General features: G+C 46.2%; 1 protein-coding gene across 2 annotated transcripts in view; it reads left to right on the top strand.

Moving 5' to 3' along the window:
• Positions 1-8,704, top strand: part of lrp5 (LDL receptor related protein 5) — a 115,904-nt gene extending 107,200 nt beyond the window's left edge. For both annotated transcript variants that reach the window (XM_018093450.2, XM_002941643.5), the window contains 3 exons: positions 141-280; positions 6,118-6,215; positions 7,420-8,704. In XM_018093450.2, coding sequence (XP_017948939.1) covers positions 141-280; positions 6,118-6,215; positions 7,420-7,681 — 500 coding nt within the window. In that variant the 3' untranslated portion in view covers positions 7,682-8,704. The remainder of the gene's footprint in view (positions 1-140; positions 281-6,117; positions 6,216-7,419) is intronic.
• Positions 8,705-17,542: the final 8,838 nt, after the last annotated feature.

The raw sequence follows: 17,542 nt of genomic DNA, 5'->3' as shown, positions 1-17,542 counted from the left end.
CCAGTATTACACAGGAGTCACATTTATTGGCAACAAAGTGCAACAAGGATTATGGCTCACATCTTGTAACCACTTTATACCTTTCATTTGTATAGAAAATGCACAAATATCAAATATATTTCCACTTTGTATTTGCTCAGGCATTTCCTATGGCAAGCCAATGATTGGCTCAATGAGCATCATGGGAGGCAGTAGCGGAGCGCCACTTTATGACAGGAACCATGTAACGGGAGCCTCCTCTAGCAGCTCTTCCAGCACTAAGGCCACATTGTACCCTCAGGTAGGTCTTTGGCTGAGATGTTCTCTTAACCTTTATTTTATGGAAATATAATTCGGAGAAGTACTGCATGAAGAAGTATTTGCTATTTCTGTAACAGTTAAGAGTGGCTAGCAGAACTAACAGCCAATGGTGGCATTAGAAGTAGAAGTTTGAATGTGACCCATGTCTTTTGTTAAATGTGGAAATTAGTTGATTTTACTACATTTCTTTATGAAGGGAAATTTTTAATTCCAGGGAATATATACTAAATTATCATTCAGGTTCACAACCCTGTGATCCCCGGTTCTTTAAATAAAACAGGGTCTCACACCCGATTGTCCTGCCATTGACTTAAAACTCAGACTCTGATTTCCCCTTCAAATTATATGATAATATAAGGATTCACTTACTTTTGCCACACGCGGATATGTTATTGGGACATTTTTTTGCAACAAATACATGACTAAATATAATATTTTTTGTTTCATTTGTTTAACTAGATTTTTTTTTTTTTTAGGGCTTGTTTAAAAATCAGATGATGTTTTAGGCACATTCATAGAAAAACATAGAAAATTTTAAAGGGTTCACAAACTTTCAAGTACCACTGTAGATGGCCAATAGGGTTACCTTAAAATTAACACTTTATTGTAAAGCTGGCCACACATTGAAAAATCGTACCATTGGTGAGGCTGCCCAACAAGATACCTTAAAGTGGGTGATGTGGCTTTGATCCAATAATTTGTCCCTCAGTGATACAGAGCCCCTGGGTAATGACTTTTTCAACGAGCCAATATGGTCCTTGCCTCGCCGGGGTTAATAAAATAAAATAAAGAGTTAATCTCAAGCTGCAGGCATACCTTCAGTTGTCTCAATAGTGCCCTTAAGTCTCCCCATATTTCACCTGTTCAGAAGATCAGAAGCCAAACAGGAAGAAAAAATGCTGAGCTGTGTAAAGAAAGTTCCCATAATGCCTCACTCCTGCACCGAGACCGAGTGTACATGCTCAGTTAGTTAGACTATAGTAACATAGTAAGTTGGGTTGAAAAAAGACATACGTCCATCAAGTTCAACCATAATGCCTATATATAACCTGCCTAACTTCTAGTTGATCCAGAGGAAGGCAAAAAACCCCATCTGAAGCCTCTCTAATTTGCCTCAGAGGGAAAAAATTCCTTCCTGACTCCAAGATGGCAATCGGACCAGTCCCTGGATCAACTAGTACTAAGAGCTATCTCCCCTACCCCTGTATTCCCTCACTTGCTAAGAATCCATCCAGCCCCTTCTTAAAGTTATATAATGTATCAGCCAGCACGACTGATTCGGGGAGGGAATTCCACAACTTCACAGCTCTCACTGTAAAAAATCCTTTCCGAATGTTTAAATGGAACCTCCCTTCTTCTAAACGGAGTGGGTGCCCTCGTGTCTGTTGGAAGGACCTACTGGTAAATAAAACATTAGTTTATTATATGATCCCTTTATATATTTATACATAGTTATCATGTCACCTCTTAAGCGTCTCTTCTCCAGTGTAAACAGACCCAACTTGGCCAGTCTTTCCCCATAACTGAGACTTTCCATACCCTTTACCAGCTTAGTTGCCCTTCTCTGGACCCTCTCTAACTCAGTAATGTCCCGTTTGAGCACTGGAGCCCAAAACTGAACAGCATATTCTAGATGGGGCCTTACCAGCGCTCTGTAAAGGGGAAGAATAACCCCCTCCTCCCGTGAATCTATACCCCTTTTAATACAGCTCAAAACCTTGTTTGCCCTTGCAGCTGCTGCCTGGCATTGCTTGCTACAGCCAAGTTTATTATCTACAAGGACTCCAAGGTCCTTCTCCATTATGGATTTGCCTAGTGCAGTCCCATTAAGGGTATACGGGGCTTGCATATTTTTACATCCCAGGTGCATGACCTTACATTTATCCACATTAAATCTCATCTGCCACTTAGCTGCCTAGATTGCCAGTTGGTCAAGATCTTGCTGCAGGGATGTCACATCCTGGATAGAATTGACTGGTCTGCAGAGTTTTGTGTCATCTGCAAACACTGATACATTACTCATAATACCCTCCCCTAGGTAATTTATGAACAAATTAAACAAAAGTGGACCCAGTACAGAACCCTGAGGGACCCCACTGAGGACCTTATTCCAAGTAGAGAATGTACCATTAAAGGAAAAGTAACACCAAAAAATGAAAGTGTATAAAAGTAACTAAAATATAATGTGCTGCTGCCCTGCACTGGTAAAAGTTGTGTGTTTACTTCAGAAAGTCTACTATAATTTTTATAGATAAGCTGCTATGTAGCCATGGGGGCAGCCATTCAAAGGAGAAAAGGCACAGGCACATAGCAGATAACAGATAAAACACTATTGTTTTCTACAGAACTTATCCGTTATCTGCTATGTAACCTGTGCCTTTTCTCCTTTTTTCCAGCTTGAATGGCTGCCCCCGTGGCTACACAGCAGCTTAGTATATAAATTATAGTAGTGTTACTGTAGCAAACACACCAGTTTTACCAGTGCAGGGCAACAGTGCATTATATTTTTATTACTTTAAAGCTCTTTCATTTTTTGGTGTTACTGTTCCTTTAACAACCACCCTCTGTACCCGATCCTGTAGCCAGTTTTCTATCCATGTGCAAACGACTTCACTAAGATAGAATAGACCTTAGCTTAGAAAGCAGTCGTTTGTGGGGAACGGTATCAAATGCTTTGGCAAAATCCAAAAAGATTATATCTACTGCATCCCCACTGTCCAGCTTCTTACTTACCTCATCATAAAAAGCAATTAAATTGGTCTGACATGACCTGTCCTTCATAAAGCCATGCTGATTACTGCTCATAATGGCATTCTCCACTACATAATTTTGAATGTGATCCCTTAACAAGCCTTCAAATAACTTGCCCACCACGGATGTCAAACTTACAGGCCTATAATTGCCAGGCTGAGATCTTACTCCCTTTTTAAATATGGGAATGACATTCGCCTTCTTCCAATCCCTAGGTACCATACCTGATGAAAGAGAGTCTGAGAATATCAGAAACAAGGGCCACTGTAATTCTGCCCCTAGCTCTCTCAGTACCCGAGGGTGTATTCCATCTGGCCCAGGTGCCTTGTTTACATTTTTCGTGTGTAACCCTTTAAGCACCATATCCTGTGCCAACCACTGTGTAGTTGGAGCTGAGGCAACAGTGCAGCTATTGGGTGGGACTTGGCCCACTGGCTCCTCTACTGTATACACAGAAGAAAAGAACTGGTTAAGCACATCTGCCTTTTCTGTATCCGCTGTAACCATATTGTTATTATAACTCAATGGGGCCACACCCTCAACCTGCATCTTTTTACTATTAATATACTTAAAAAACTTTTTGGGGTTAGTCTTGGCCTCGGCCGCGATGCGCTCCTCATTTTCTATCTTTGCCTTCCGGATTGCTGTTTTACAACACTTGTTATAGTGTTTATATTCATTAAACGCAGCTACTGTCCCCTCTGACTTATATTTCTTAAAAGCTTTCCTTTTTCTCCCTATTAACTTCTTTACCTCAGAGTTAAGCCACATAGGGTGCTTCTTAACACTTCTACTTTTTCTTATTAATGGAATGAATTGAGAACAGTAATGATTTAATGTCATTTTAAATGACAACCATTTCTGCTCTGTGTTTTTATCAGAAAACATAATGCCCCAATCTATGCCCTGAAGCGCTGCCCTTAAGGAGCTAAAATTTGCCTTCCTAAAATTCAGTGTCTTTGTTGCCCCCGTGTAAATTTGTTTCCTGCACCAAACATCAAATGAAATAACATTATGGTCACTATTACCCAGGGGTTCAACCACTTGCACATTTGCTATACGTTCTGGGTCATTAGAGAACACTAGATCTAGTATAGCATGGTTCCTGGTTGGCTCCTCAACAACTTGTGACATAAAGTTGTCATGCAGCAAGTTTATAAACTTGTTCCCATTTACTGTCCTGGCAGTACTATTGCCCCAGTCAATATCAGGGTAATTAAAATTATTTTTCCTAGCAACCTTTTCTATTTGCAACAGGAGCTGGGCCTCCTCCTCTTCGCTTTCATTAGGGGGTCTATAGCATACCCCTAAAATTAGTTTGGTAGATTCTTTACTATCTGTGAGAAGCTCAACCCATAAGGATTCAGCTCCCTCTGTTAACCCCATCACTTCCTCCTTAATATTTGCTTTTAATTCCTGCTTAATGAACAGACACACTCCTCCTCCTTTTCTATTGCCCCTGTCCCTCCGAAACAATGTATACCCCCCAATATTAACAGCCCAGTCATGAGACTCATTCAACCAAGTTTCAGCAACTCCAATCACATCATATTTCTGCTCCAACGCCAGTACCTCCAGCTCTCCCATTTTACCAGTCAGACTCCTTGCATTGGTAAACATACATTTAATACTGGTTCCGGCGTGAGAATGACGTGTAAACAACTTATGGGCCTCCCTGCCATTATCAGTATCCCGAAGCAAGTCTCCTCCCCCATTTTCCCTTACTATGCCCACTACCTCATCTATCCTGTCTACCACAGAATTTCCCGCTGCAACCTCCCCCCCCCCACTCCTAGTTTAAAATCTCCTCCAACCCTCTAGCCATCTTTTCCCCCAAAGCAGCTGCCCCATCATCATTGAGGTGCAGCCCATCCCTGGCAAAGAGCTTGTAGCCGATTGAGAAATCAGCCCAGTTCTGGAGAAACCCAAAGCCCTCCTCCCTGCACCAATCTCTCAGCCACGCATTAATCTCCCTAAGCTCCCGCTGCCTTCTTAATGTTGCTCGTGGCACAGGTAATATCTCTGAGAAAATTACCTTGGAAGTCCTCGCCCTCAACTTTGCACCTAGCTTTTTAAAATCGTTCTTGAGGACTTCCCCCCCTCCTCTAACTTTGTCATTGGTACCTATGTGTACCAAGACCGCCGGGTCTTCCCCAGCCCCTCCCAACAATCTGTCCACTCGTTCCACCACATGCCGAACCCTAGCACCAGGCAAGCAACACACAGTTCGGCATGTAGGGTCTTTGCGACAAATTACCCTATCCACCTTTCTAATAATTGAATCCCCTACAACTATAGCCTGCCTTCCCTTCCTAGTACTACTCCCCCCACCTGTATTAGAGGTGCCGGCTCCCAGGGTGCTCTGAGAGTCAGCCCGCTCCATACATGCTAGCTCAGCGCTGTCTTCCCCAGCATCTTCACCTAAAGCGGCAAATCTGTTGGTTTGTACAAGCTGTGAACCAGCCCCCCTACCCTTGTGTCCCCTACTTCCCCTCTTAACTGTTACAAATTTGTCTCCCTAATTAACCTCCACTGTCCCTTCTCCACCCCCCACTACACCGGCCCCTGCCAGTGGTTGCTCAGTGAGCCTCCTGTTCTCCCCCATGCTTGCAGCTGCCCTCAGTGCTGCCAGTTCCCCCCTTAGATTCTGCACCTCAGATTCCACAAGTAAATGCTGCATGGAACTGCTGCTCCAGGACCACATACATGCGGCAAGATGCACACTGAGTCACACCAGCAATCATACTGCAACTCATATTGCCACTGGGTACTTACAGTCTCCTGAGTGCAATCCCTTGTATAGTGCCTTTTAAGTTTCAAACGACTATGAGTCAGCTTCCTGCTGATTGGCTCAGATCCATATTCCTAAGGGGAGGGGGGGAATTCTTAGCATTCTTGAGGGAGGGGGGAGCAGAGAGCTGCATGTCTCTGGCACAGGAATTACAGACACAACAAATCTTTTCTCAGAGAAGTCAGTGCAGTGTTTCTGTGAGTGCTTATGGATGTATTTACATAGACCTTTCTGATAAAGCTTACTTAGTTTTTACCTTTCTTTCTCCTTTAAAGATATTGAATCCACCTCCATCACCAGCGACAGATCGCTCCTTATACAACACAGAAGTTTTTTACTCCTCAAACAGTCCATCTACCACTAGATCCTACAGGTAAGGCTTTGCTTTCCCACTCTGAGCTTCTCCTGACAAGATAGAGAATGCACTCAAGTAAATAAGAGATTCACTGCAGTTGCTTCAATTCCATTCATCTATGCTAAGTGTATATATAATATATATAGTAATATATATGTTATGTACTATTTCCCTGCACTGGTAAAGTTGTGTGTTTTCTTCAGAAACCCTACTATAGTTTATATAAATGCCCTGCTGTGTAGCCCGGGGGCAGCCATTCAGACTTACATAACAGATAACAGATAATCTGTGTATATTCCTATTGTATCTACAGAACTTATCTGTTCTCTGCTATGTAACCTGTGCCTTTTCTGCTTTTTTCCAGCTTGAATGGTTGCCCCCATGACAACACAGCAGCTTATTTATATAAGCCATAGCAGTGTAGGGCTTTTAACAGTGCAGGGCAGTAGTGCATTAATTTAAGAATGTTACTGTTTTCAGTTTAAAGGAGAAGCAAAGTTAAAAATCACTGGAGGCTGCCAAATGTTTGGCTCCCCCGAGTGATTGTAATCACTTACCTGATCACAAAAAGCCAGGGTACATGTAGGCGAGCAATCCTCCTTTCTTCTTGTTTCGCTGCAATCCCGGGGCCCGCACATGCACAGTACAGTAAAAGAGACAGCTTTTTATTGTTAAAGTTCGGCTTTTCACTCTACTGCGCATACACAGCCGGAACAAGAAAATAACACTGTCCCACATGTACACCGGGCTGGTGTGGTATTTTGCTAACAGGGGCACCGGCCCAGGGTATCAGGTAATTAAATACAGTTACTGGGGGGCCGAAAATTTTGGCACCTCCAGTGATTCAACATTTCCTGCTCCTTTAGGGCTCTGGCACACGGGGAGATTAGTCGCACGCGATAAAGCTCCCTGTTCGTGGGCGACTAATCTCCCCGAGTTGCCATCCCACCGGCGACTTACATTTTCGCCACGGCGCGATTTTGGCAAATCGCCGAAAATGCCTCGCAAGGCAACTTCAGCGATTTGCCGAAATCGCCTGCGCAGCGTGTGCCATCCCGGCGACTTACATTTTCGCCGGTGGGATGGCAATTCAGGGAGATTAGTCGCCCACGAACAGGGAGATTTGTCGCGGGCGACTAATATCCCCGTGTGCCAGTGCCCTTAAAGTGGTTAGTGGTCACTTTCTCGCCGGGTAACTAAGAATATTATGCTTCTGTTTCAGACCTTACCTTATACGAGGGATTGCTCCTCCAACGACACCCTGCAGTACTGATGTCTGTGACAGTGATTACACCACAAGCAGATGGAAAGCTAATAAATACTATATGGATCTAAATTCGGACTCGGATCCCTACCCTCCACCACCCACGCCACGTAGTCAGTATATGTCAGCTGAGGAAAGCTGCCCCCCTTCCCCCACCACAGAGCGGAGCTACTTCCACCTCTACCCCCCGCCGCCCTCTCCATGCACAGACTCTTCATGACCCAGCAAAAATGGAACTTGTGTCCTTCCAGTGTAAATAATTTTAAATAAGAACAAATATATAAATATATATAAATATATATATATATTTTAATGATTTTAAAGATAAATTGGATCTTTTTTTATAAAAGAGAAAATAATGGAAAAAAATGTGAATACAACGGGTTTGGGATGGGACTGTGAAATTGTACAGTGAAAAATATTTATATTTTGCTTTTCTTTTAATTTAAATACCACATGCCATGTTTCTAATGGCAACTGAAATGTTAAGTTTGTATTTAGGGCAGACAAACATCTCTGGACCCTGTTCAGAATTAATGATAAGCTGTGAGGTTCATGTCTTAGCTCTTTTATTGTATTTGTTCAAGTGCCACGAGTTCTGTTTGGTGGTTTTAGGTCATGGGGTCACAATGTGGCATGGAATAGCCATGGCACAGATATGGAAGTAACATGGCTATAATTCTAATGCCTTATGGGGCTCACAAGCCTTTCATGTCTATTATGCACTAAATATATTTTTAATTGAATACATTGGAAATTCATTTTTACTTCAATATTTAACGAAGCTGCCAAACATCAGGTTAGAAAACTCAGATGTTATTACTGTAACATCCCTTTTTAGTTGGGGAGAGGAGAGAAAAAGGTCAGGGGCCACATTTAATGTGGGAAATAGCTAAGGGCCACAACATCGGGGAAAGGGCTTCATGCATCCCCAGAACAGTAGTTTGGCTTGCCTGGTTTGGAAGCCAATATTTGCACCAAGCCATGTCATATTGTATGTAAACAGTAAGATGTGTCCAAACATCCAATGAGATTGCCAGTATCCATGTGCCTGTTTAAAGGTGCTTTCTGCTCTGCCTTCTTCCCAGCAGCCTGTGTGAACGATACAATAAATGTGCACATGTTTTTAATGCATGTTAATATCATGAATGGGTTTGGAAAAATAAGCCTGCTTTCTCCCCTTATCAGAATATGAAGTAACTCAGTGTCTGCAAAATGCACCATAAAGTTATATTCTCTTTTATTCGGTCTCATTCTTAATTCTGTCGTATTCATCACACTGAATGCAGAGCTAAGGAGCCAAAATACGAGTGGTACATGCAAACAAACTGGTGTTATTTTTATGGCCAAGGCCAAATGTCCTGCCCCCATGTTGCTGACCTACCATTCCCTTGCACTGTTACTAGAAAAAAGACCAGCAAAACTTTGATCTTTTAGAAATTCGAGAGCCAGGTATAAAAGTGTCGCCCGGAATCGGGCGAGGGCTGGGTATAGCAAGATCCGGGTGTCGCCCGGAATTAGCCGAAAACCGGGTATAATACTGTCACCTGGAATCGGGCAAGAGCCGGTTATAAATGCAATGCCCTGTTTCGGCCGAGGCCGAAGGTGTCGCCAGGAATCGGTGACATACAGTTCTCGTGGGGAAAAGAGCGAGAAGCGGGTATAAAAGTGTCGCCAGGAATCGGGCAAGAAGCGGGTATAAAAGTGTCGCCAGGAATCGGGCAAGAAGCGGGTATAAAATTGTCGCCCGGAATCGGGCGAGAACCGGGTATAATTGGTGTCGCCCGGAATCGGGAGAGCCGGGTATAAAGTTGTTGCCTGGAATTGGGCGAGACCCAGATATAAAGGTGTCGCCTGGAAACGGGTGAAAACCGAGCATAAAAGTGTCGCCCTGAATCGTGAGAGAACCGAGTATAATTAGTATAATAACGGTGTTGCCCAGAATCGGGTGAGAGCTGGGTATAAAGGTGTTGCCCGAAATAGGGCAAGAACCGAGTGTTGCCCGGAATCGAGCGCGAGGCGGGTATAAAAGTGTCACCCAGAATCGGGCGAGAACTGAGTATAATTAGTATAATAAAGGTGTTGCCCGGAATCGGTTAAGAGCCGGGTATAAGGTTTTGCCCGAAATAGGGCAAGAACCGGGTGTCACCACGAAATGGGCGAGAGGCGGGTATAAAAGTGTCAACCGGAATCGGGAGAGAACCAGATGTCGCCTGGAATTGGGCGAGAACCGGGTATAATAGTGTCGCCCAGAATCGCCCGAAAACCAGGTATAATAGTGTTGCGAGACTTTGATAGCAGGCTCTAGCTAAAAGCAGGCGAGACTTTGATAACCGGTTCTTGCTCGATTCTGGGTGAGACTTAGATACCCAATTTTTGCCCATTTCAGGCAAGACTGTTGATTCCCATTTCTCCCCCGATTTCGCCTGATTCCAGGTGAGACTTTGATAGCTGGCTCTCGCCCAAAAGCAACACTTTTGTACCCGGTTCTCCCTTAAAAGCGGGCAAGACTTTGATACCCGGTTCTCACCCGATTCCAGGCGAGATTTTGATAGCCAGCTCTCGCCCAAGTGCGGGCAAAACTTTTATATCCTTTTGATACCTGGTTCTCGCCCAAAACAGGGAGAGACTTTGATACCTGGTTCTCGCCTGAAAGCGGGCAACACTTTTGTACCCAGTTCTCGAAGGATTCCGGGTGAGACTTTGATACCCGGCGCTCGCCCAAAAGCGGGCAAGGCTTTGATACCCATTTATCGCCCAATTCCGGTCGAGACTTTGATAGCCGGCCCTCGCCCAAAAGCGGACTAGACTTTTATACCCAGTTGTCGAGACTTTGATACACAGTTCTTTGCCCGCAATCCAGCAAAAACCAAGAAAGAAAGTCTTGCCCATAAATGAGCAAGAACCAGGAATTGAAAGCCTTTCCCACATTCGGACGAGAACCGGGTATCAAATTCTCACCCACAATCAGGCAAGAACTGGGTAGCAAAGTTTTGCCTGCAATTGGACGAGAACTGGGAATAAAGATCTTGCCCGCAATCAGGTGAGAACCGGGTAACAAGATCCCAGGCGAGAACCAGGAATCTAAGTCTCACCGCATTTGGGTGAGAAACGGATAGCAAACTCTCACTTGCACCCGGCTATCAGGTATCAAAAAATTGGGTAGGAATCATGTATCAAAGTCTCACCCGCAATAGGTGAGAGTAGGGAATTAAAGTCTCGCCTGCAATCGAGCGAAAACCGGCTATCAAAATCTCAATGGCAATTGGGTGAGAACCAGGGATCAAAGTGTCGCCCATAATTGGGCTTGAACTGGGTATCAAAGTTTTGCCCCCAACCAGGGGAGAACCGGTTAGAAAAGTCTCTCCCGCAATCAGACAAGAACCGCATATCAAGAACAGGGGATCAAAGAACGGGATCAAAGTCTCGCCCACAATCGGATGAGAACCCAGTAGCAAAGTCTCACCCGCAATCGGGCAAGAACCAGTTTCAAGATCTTGCCCGCTATCGGTCGAGAACCGGGTATCAAAGTCTTGCTTGCAAGTGGGCGAGAACCGTGTATCAAAGTCTCGCCCACAATCGGGCGAGAACCAGGTATTAAAGTCACCCACAGGTATACAAAGCCTCGCATGCAACTGTGTTAGAACTGGGCATCAAAGTCTCACCCACAATTGGACAAGAACCAGTTATCAAAGTCTCGTTCGCAACTGGGTGAGAACCGGGCATCAAAGTCTCACCCACAACTGGGTGGATGGATAGTGGCACTGCCCATGCTTAGTGAGCTCTGAGCAGCTGATTAGAAGCTAATCCTCGGGGTCAGCACAAATGATCAAGCAGTAAATTAGTTTGGCCTGTGATATAATAAGCCATATTAAGGGCATGTCTTAATAGGACTTAATAAATGTGAAAACCCTTAAGTGAGCACCAATTTTTTTTTACCGCCATTAATGTGGGAGGTTTAAAAAAGGGAGAGATCAAATTTGGCTTCCATAATCGCCCCTCTACCACGTAGGCCAGAAACATTCCTCGTTACCACAGAAGTTGGGTATAAGTGTCGCCTGGAATTGGGAGAGAGCCAGGTATAAATGATCTGGTTCAGTGAGTGTAGCTGAGTGGTCTTGTTCAGTGAGTGTAGCTCAGTGGTCTTGTTCAGTGAGTGTAGTTCAGTGATCAGGTTCAGTGAGTGTAGCTCAGTGGTCTGGTTCAGTGAGTGTAGCTCAGTGGTCTTGTTCAGTGAGTGTTGCTCAGTGATCTTGTTCAGTGAGTGTTACTCCGTGATCTGGTTCAGTGAGTGTAGTTCAGTGATCAGGTTCAGTGAGTGTAGCTCAGTGGTCTCGTTCAGTGAGTGTTGCTCAGTGGTCTTGTTCAGTGAGTGTAACTCATCTGGTTCAGTTAGTGCAGCTCAGTGTTCTTGTTCAGTGAGTGTAGATCAGTGTTCTGGTTCAGTGAGTGTAACTCAGTGATCTGGTTCAGTGAGTGCAACGCAGTGATCTGGTTCAGTGAGTGTAGAATATAAGTGCGTCGCCCGGAATCGGGTGAGGGCCGGGTATATGTGTGTCGCCCGCAATCGGGCGAGAGCCGGATGTCGCCCGGAATCGGGTGAGGGCCGGGTATATATGTGTCACCCGGAATCGGGCGAGAGCCAGATGTCGCCCGGAATCAGGCGAGGGTCGGGTATATGTGCGTCGCCCGGAATCGGGCGAGAGCCGGATGTCGCCCGGAATCAGGCGAGGGCCGGGTATATGTGCGTCGGCCGGAATAGGGCAAGAGCCGGATGTCGCCCGGAATCGGGCGAGGGCCGGGTATATGTGCGTCGCCCGGAATCGGGCGAGAGCCGGATGTCGCCCGGAATCAGGCGAGGGCCGGGTATATGTGCGTTGGCCGGAATAGGACGAGAGCCGGATGTCGCCCGGAATCGGGCGAGGGCCGAGTATAAGTGCGTCGCCCGAAATCGGGCGAGAGCCGGTTGTCGCCCGGAATCGGTCGAGGGCCGGGTATAAGTGATCTGGTTCAGTGAGTGTAGCTCAGTCGTCTTGTTCAGTGAGTGTTGCTCAGTGGTCTCGTTCAGTGAGTGTATCTCAGTGGTCTTGTTCAGTGAGTATAGTTCAGTGATCAAGTTCAGTGAGTGTAGCTCAGTGGTCTAGTTCAGTGAGTGTAGTTCAGTGATCAAGTTCAGTGAGTGTAGCTCAGTGGTCTGGTTCAGTGAGTGTAACTCAGTAATCTGGTTCAGTGAGTGTAGTTCAGTGATCAGGTTCAGTGATCAGGTTCAGTGAGTGTAGCTCAGTGGTCTGGTTCAGTGAGTGTAGCTCAGTGGTCTGGTTCAGTGAGTGTAGCTCAGTGGTCTCATTCAGTGAGTGTTGCTCAGTGGTCTTGTTCAGTGAGTGTAACTCATCTGGTTCAGTTAGTGCAGCTCAGTGTTCTTGTTCAGTGAGTGTAGATCAGTGGTCTGGTTCAGTGAGTGTAACTCAGTGATCTGGTTCAGTGAGTGCAACGCAGTGATCTGGTTCAGTGAGTGTAGAATATAAGTGCGTCGCCCGGAATCGGGTGAAGGCCGGATATATGTGTGTCGCCCGCAATCGGGCGAGAGCCGGATGTCGCCCGGAATCGGGTGAGGGCTGGGTATATGTGTGTCGCCCGGAATCGGGCGAGAGCCAGATGTCGCCCGGAATCGGGCGAGGGTCGGGCATACAGTGGAGGAAATAATTATTTGACCCCTCACTGATTTTGTAAATTTGTCCAATGACAAAGAAACGAAAAGTCTCAGAACAGTATCATTTCAATGGTAGGTTTATTTTAACAGTGGCAGATAGCACATCAAAAGGAAAATCGAAAAAATAACTTTAAATAAAAGATAGCAACTGATTTGCATTTCATTGAGTGAAATAAGTTTTTGAACCCTCTAACAAAAAAAGACTTAATACTTAGTGGAAAAACCCTTGTTTGCAAGCACAGAGGTCAAACGTTTCTTGTAATTGATGACCAAGTTTGCGCACATTTTAGGAGGAATGTTGGTCCACTCCTCTTTGCAGATCATCTCTAAATCCCTAAGGTTTCGAGGCTGTCTCTGTGCAACTCTGAGCTTGAGCTCCCTCCATAGGTTTTCTATTGGATTAAGGTCCGGAGACTGACTAGGCCACTCCATGACCTTAATGTGCTTCTTCTTGAGCCACTCCTTTGTTGCCTTTGCTGTATGTTTTGGGTCATTGTCGTGCTGGAACACCCATCCACGACCCATTTTCAGTTTCCTGGCAGAGGGAAGGAAGTTGTCGTTCAGGATTTCACGATACATGGCTCCGTCCATTTTCCCGTTAATGCAAATAAGTTGTCCTGTGCCCTTAGCAGAAAAACACCCCCAAAGCAAAATGTTTCCACCCCCATGCTTGACGGTGGGGACGGTGTTTTGGAGGTCATAGGCAGCATTTTTCTTCCTCCAAACACAGCGAGTTGAGTTAATGCCAAAGAGCTCTATTTTGGTCTCATCAGACCACAGCACCTTCTCCCAGTCACTCACAGAATCATTCAGGTGTTCATTGGCAAACTTCAGACGGGCCTGCACATGTGCCTTCTTGAGCAGGGGGACCTTGCGAGCCCTGCAGGATTTTAATCCATTGCGGTGTAATGTGTTTCCAATGGTTTTCTTGGTGACTGTGGTCCCTGCTAATTTGAGGTCATTAACTAACTCCTCCCGTGTAGTTCTAGGATGCTTTTTCACCTTTCTCAGAATCATTGACACCCCACGAGGTGAGATCTTGCGTGGAGCCCCAGAGCGAGGTCGATTGATGGTCATTTTGTGCTCCTTCCATTTTCGAACAATCGCACCAACAGTTGTCACCTTCTCTCCCAGCTTCTTGCTAATGGTTTTGTAGCCCATTCCAGCCTTGTGCAGGTCTACAATTTTGTCTCTGACATCCTTGGACAGCTCTTTGGTCTTTCCCATGTTGGAGAGTTTGGAGTCTGCTTGATTGATTGATTCTGTGGACCTGTCTTTTATACAGGTGACTAGTTAAGACAGGTGTCCTTAATGAGGTTGACTAATTGAGTAGAAGTGTCTAACCACTCTGTGGGAGCCAGAACTCTTAATGGTTGGTAGGGGTTCAAAAACTTATTTCACTCAATGAAATGCAAATCAGTTGCTATCTTTTATTTAAAGTTATTTTTTCGATTTTCCTTTTGATGTGCTATCTGCCACTGTTAAAATAAACCTACCATTGAAATGATACTGTTCTGAGACTTTTAATTTCTTTGTCATTGGACAAACTTACAAAATCAGTGAGGGGTCAAATAATTATTTCCTCCACTGTATGTGCGTCGCCCGGAATCGGACGAGAGCCGGATGTCGCCCGGAATCAGGCGAGGGCCGGGTATATGTGCGTCGGCCGGAATAGGGTGAGAGCCGGATTTCGCCCGGAACAGATGTCGCCCGGAATCGGGCTAGGGCCGGGTATATGTGCGTCGCCCGGAATCGGGCGAGAGCCGGATGTCGCCCGGAATCAGGCGAGGGCCGGGTATATGTGCGTCAGCCGGAATAGGGCAAGAGCCGGATGTCACCCCGGAATCGGGCGAGGGCCGGGTATAAGTGCGTCGCCCGAAATCGGGCGAGAGACGGTTGTCACCCGGAATCGGTCAAGGGCCGGGTATAAGTGATCTGGTTCAGTGAGTGTAGCTCTGTCATCTTGTTCAGTGAGTGTTGCTCAGTGGTCTCGTTCAGTGAGTGTATCTCAGTGGTCTTGTTCAGTGAGTGTAACTCAGTGTTCTTGTTCAGTGAGTGTAAGTCAGTGATCCGGTTCAGTGAGTGTAGCTCAGTGGTCTAGTTCAGTGAGTGTAGTTCAGTGATCAAGTTCAGTGAGTGTAGTTCAGTGATCAAGTTCAGTGAGTGTAGCTCAGTGGTCTGGTTCAGTGAGTGTAGCTCAGTGGTCTAGTTCAGTGAGTGTAGTTCAGTGATCAAGTTCAGTGAGTGTAGCTCAGTGGTCTGGTTCAGTGAGTGTAACTCAATGATCAATTTCAGTGAGTGTAGCTCAGTGGTCTGGTTCAGTAAGTGTAGCTCAGTGTTCTTGTTCAGTGAGTGTAGATCAGTGGTCTTGTTCAGTGAGTGTAACTCAGTGATCTGGTTCAGTGAGTGTAGGCTATAAGTGCATCGGGCGGAATCGGGCGAGGGCCGGGTATATGTACGTCGCCCATAATCGGGCGAGAGCCAGATGTCGCCCGGAATCGGGGGAGGGCCGGGTATAAGTGCGTCGCCTGGAATTGGGCGAGAGCCGGATGTCGCCCGGAATCGGGGGAGGACCGGGTATAAGTGTGTCGCCCGGAATCGGGCGAGAGCCGGATGTCGCCCGGAATAGGGGGAGCGCCGGGTATAAGTCTGTCGCCTGGAGTCGGGCAAGAACCGGCTGTCACCCAGAATCGGGCGAGGGCCGGGTATTAGTGCGTCGCCCGGAATCGGGTGAGGGCCGGGTATAAATGTGTCACCCGGAATCGGGCGAGAACCGGATGACGCCTGGAATCGGGCGAGGGCCGGGTAGAAATGCGTCGCCTGGAATCTGCTGAGAAGAGGATGTCACCCAGAATCGGGCGAGGGCCAGGTACAAATGCGTCGCCCGGGCGAGAACCAGATGTCACATCTCAGAAGCAGCTTGGAGATCTAGTAGGCTGGTTATAGCTCCATCTGTCATTAGACCATAATTTCTCCTAATTTAGTTTATAGAAGTAGTCGAAAAGTGCTGCCATTTACACAGCCTGATCACTGAAACATAAATAACAGGCATTATTTGATTTGTCTCTCTATCCTCATCAGTTGCTTTTGGTTACCTGTCTGTGCATCTGAGTGTGATCTGAGTTACCTGTCTGTGCATCTGAGTGTGATCAGGGAATTCCTATGGCCATGCAGAGCGGTGTAACAAGTAGCCACCGGACCCCCTTGCAAAATATACTGTATCTTCAGAGGGGCCCGGGGCCCAGCCACTCAGTGCTCCAACCTAACTCAGCAGCCCAGAAGGCTGTTCCAGGAGCCTTGGGTAAGTGTTGATGTTCTCATTAAAGGGCATGTAAACCCCACACACAAAAATTTAATCAGTGAACAGCCTCTTTGAAATCTTTCAGTACCTGCCACACTGGTTGTCCAGAGGTTAATAGTAAGGCTGCAACATCCCCTTAATCACTTGGATTTCCTTCTTCTCCTGTAACCCACTTGCCCCCCCCCCTCGGGAATTTGCTTTGGCTGTTGGCTTGCCAGACATGCTCAGTTGTTCTAAGCTCAGATTACTAAACACACCCTCCAGTCTAGCAGCCAGTGAAGAGATGGCGTTGCTCTAGCTGTTTGCTTCGATTTTTTTCTCCCAACCAACTCTCCTGAGCTCAGCTCAAACAAAGCAGAACATTTATCAGAGACAGTTGTGCCTGTATGAGCCTGTATTCTTGATGAAATGTATGCTGAATAGTGTGTGTATGCTGTTTGCAGATTTAAATGTATCCAATTATGTATCAGGAAAAATGGCCACCGGGTGAAAGCTGCTATTTGCTTTAGGAAAATGTAATGGTGCTGTCAAGCGGAGGGGATATATGCAGTACAAATAATGCCATTTGGGTGGGGGAGAGGTGCCCAACTGATAAACATTGTAGGCAAATGTAGGCTTTACATGTCCTTTAAGCTGGTGAGGCCTGTCTTCCTGGGATATGAACCTGGTTTCCTGCAATATTGTGATCTTTCAGGTGTCTGATTAGAGTGAGGTTAAGCAGCAGATGAGGTATGTGTTCCTATTTTGTTCTATTGTGTGCTGAGCTCTGGGTTTTGCTCTCCTGGGACTATGGTTCCCAACTTCTTGTGGAGTTGCCACCTCTGCTGGCTTTTTTTGCCAGGTGGGGGGAATGACATCATGGGGCGGGGAAAAACAGGGTTGTGATGTTATGGGGTGGAGAAGTGGCGGGCAGGGCCGGAACTAGGGGTAGGCAGAAGAGGCAGCTGCCTAGGGCGCAACGATTGAGGGGCGCCAGGTAGGAGCCTCTCCTGCCTACCCCTAGTGCTACTATGTCATTGCCTCCGCCGCTTGTTATTAGCGGTGGAGGCAATGACCAATCTAATCGCTCC

The sequence above is a fragment of the Xenopus tropicalis genome, chromosome 4 (genome assembly GCF_000004195.4).
Source record: "Xenopus tropicalis strain Nigerian chromosome 4, UCB_Xtro_10.0, whole genome shotgun sequence".
Taxonomy (NCBI): Eukaryota; Metazoa; Chordata; class Amphibia; order Anura; family Pipidae; genus Xenopus; species Xenopus tropicalis.
This window is presented reverse-complemented; position numbering and strand designations above follow the sequence as displayed.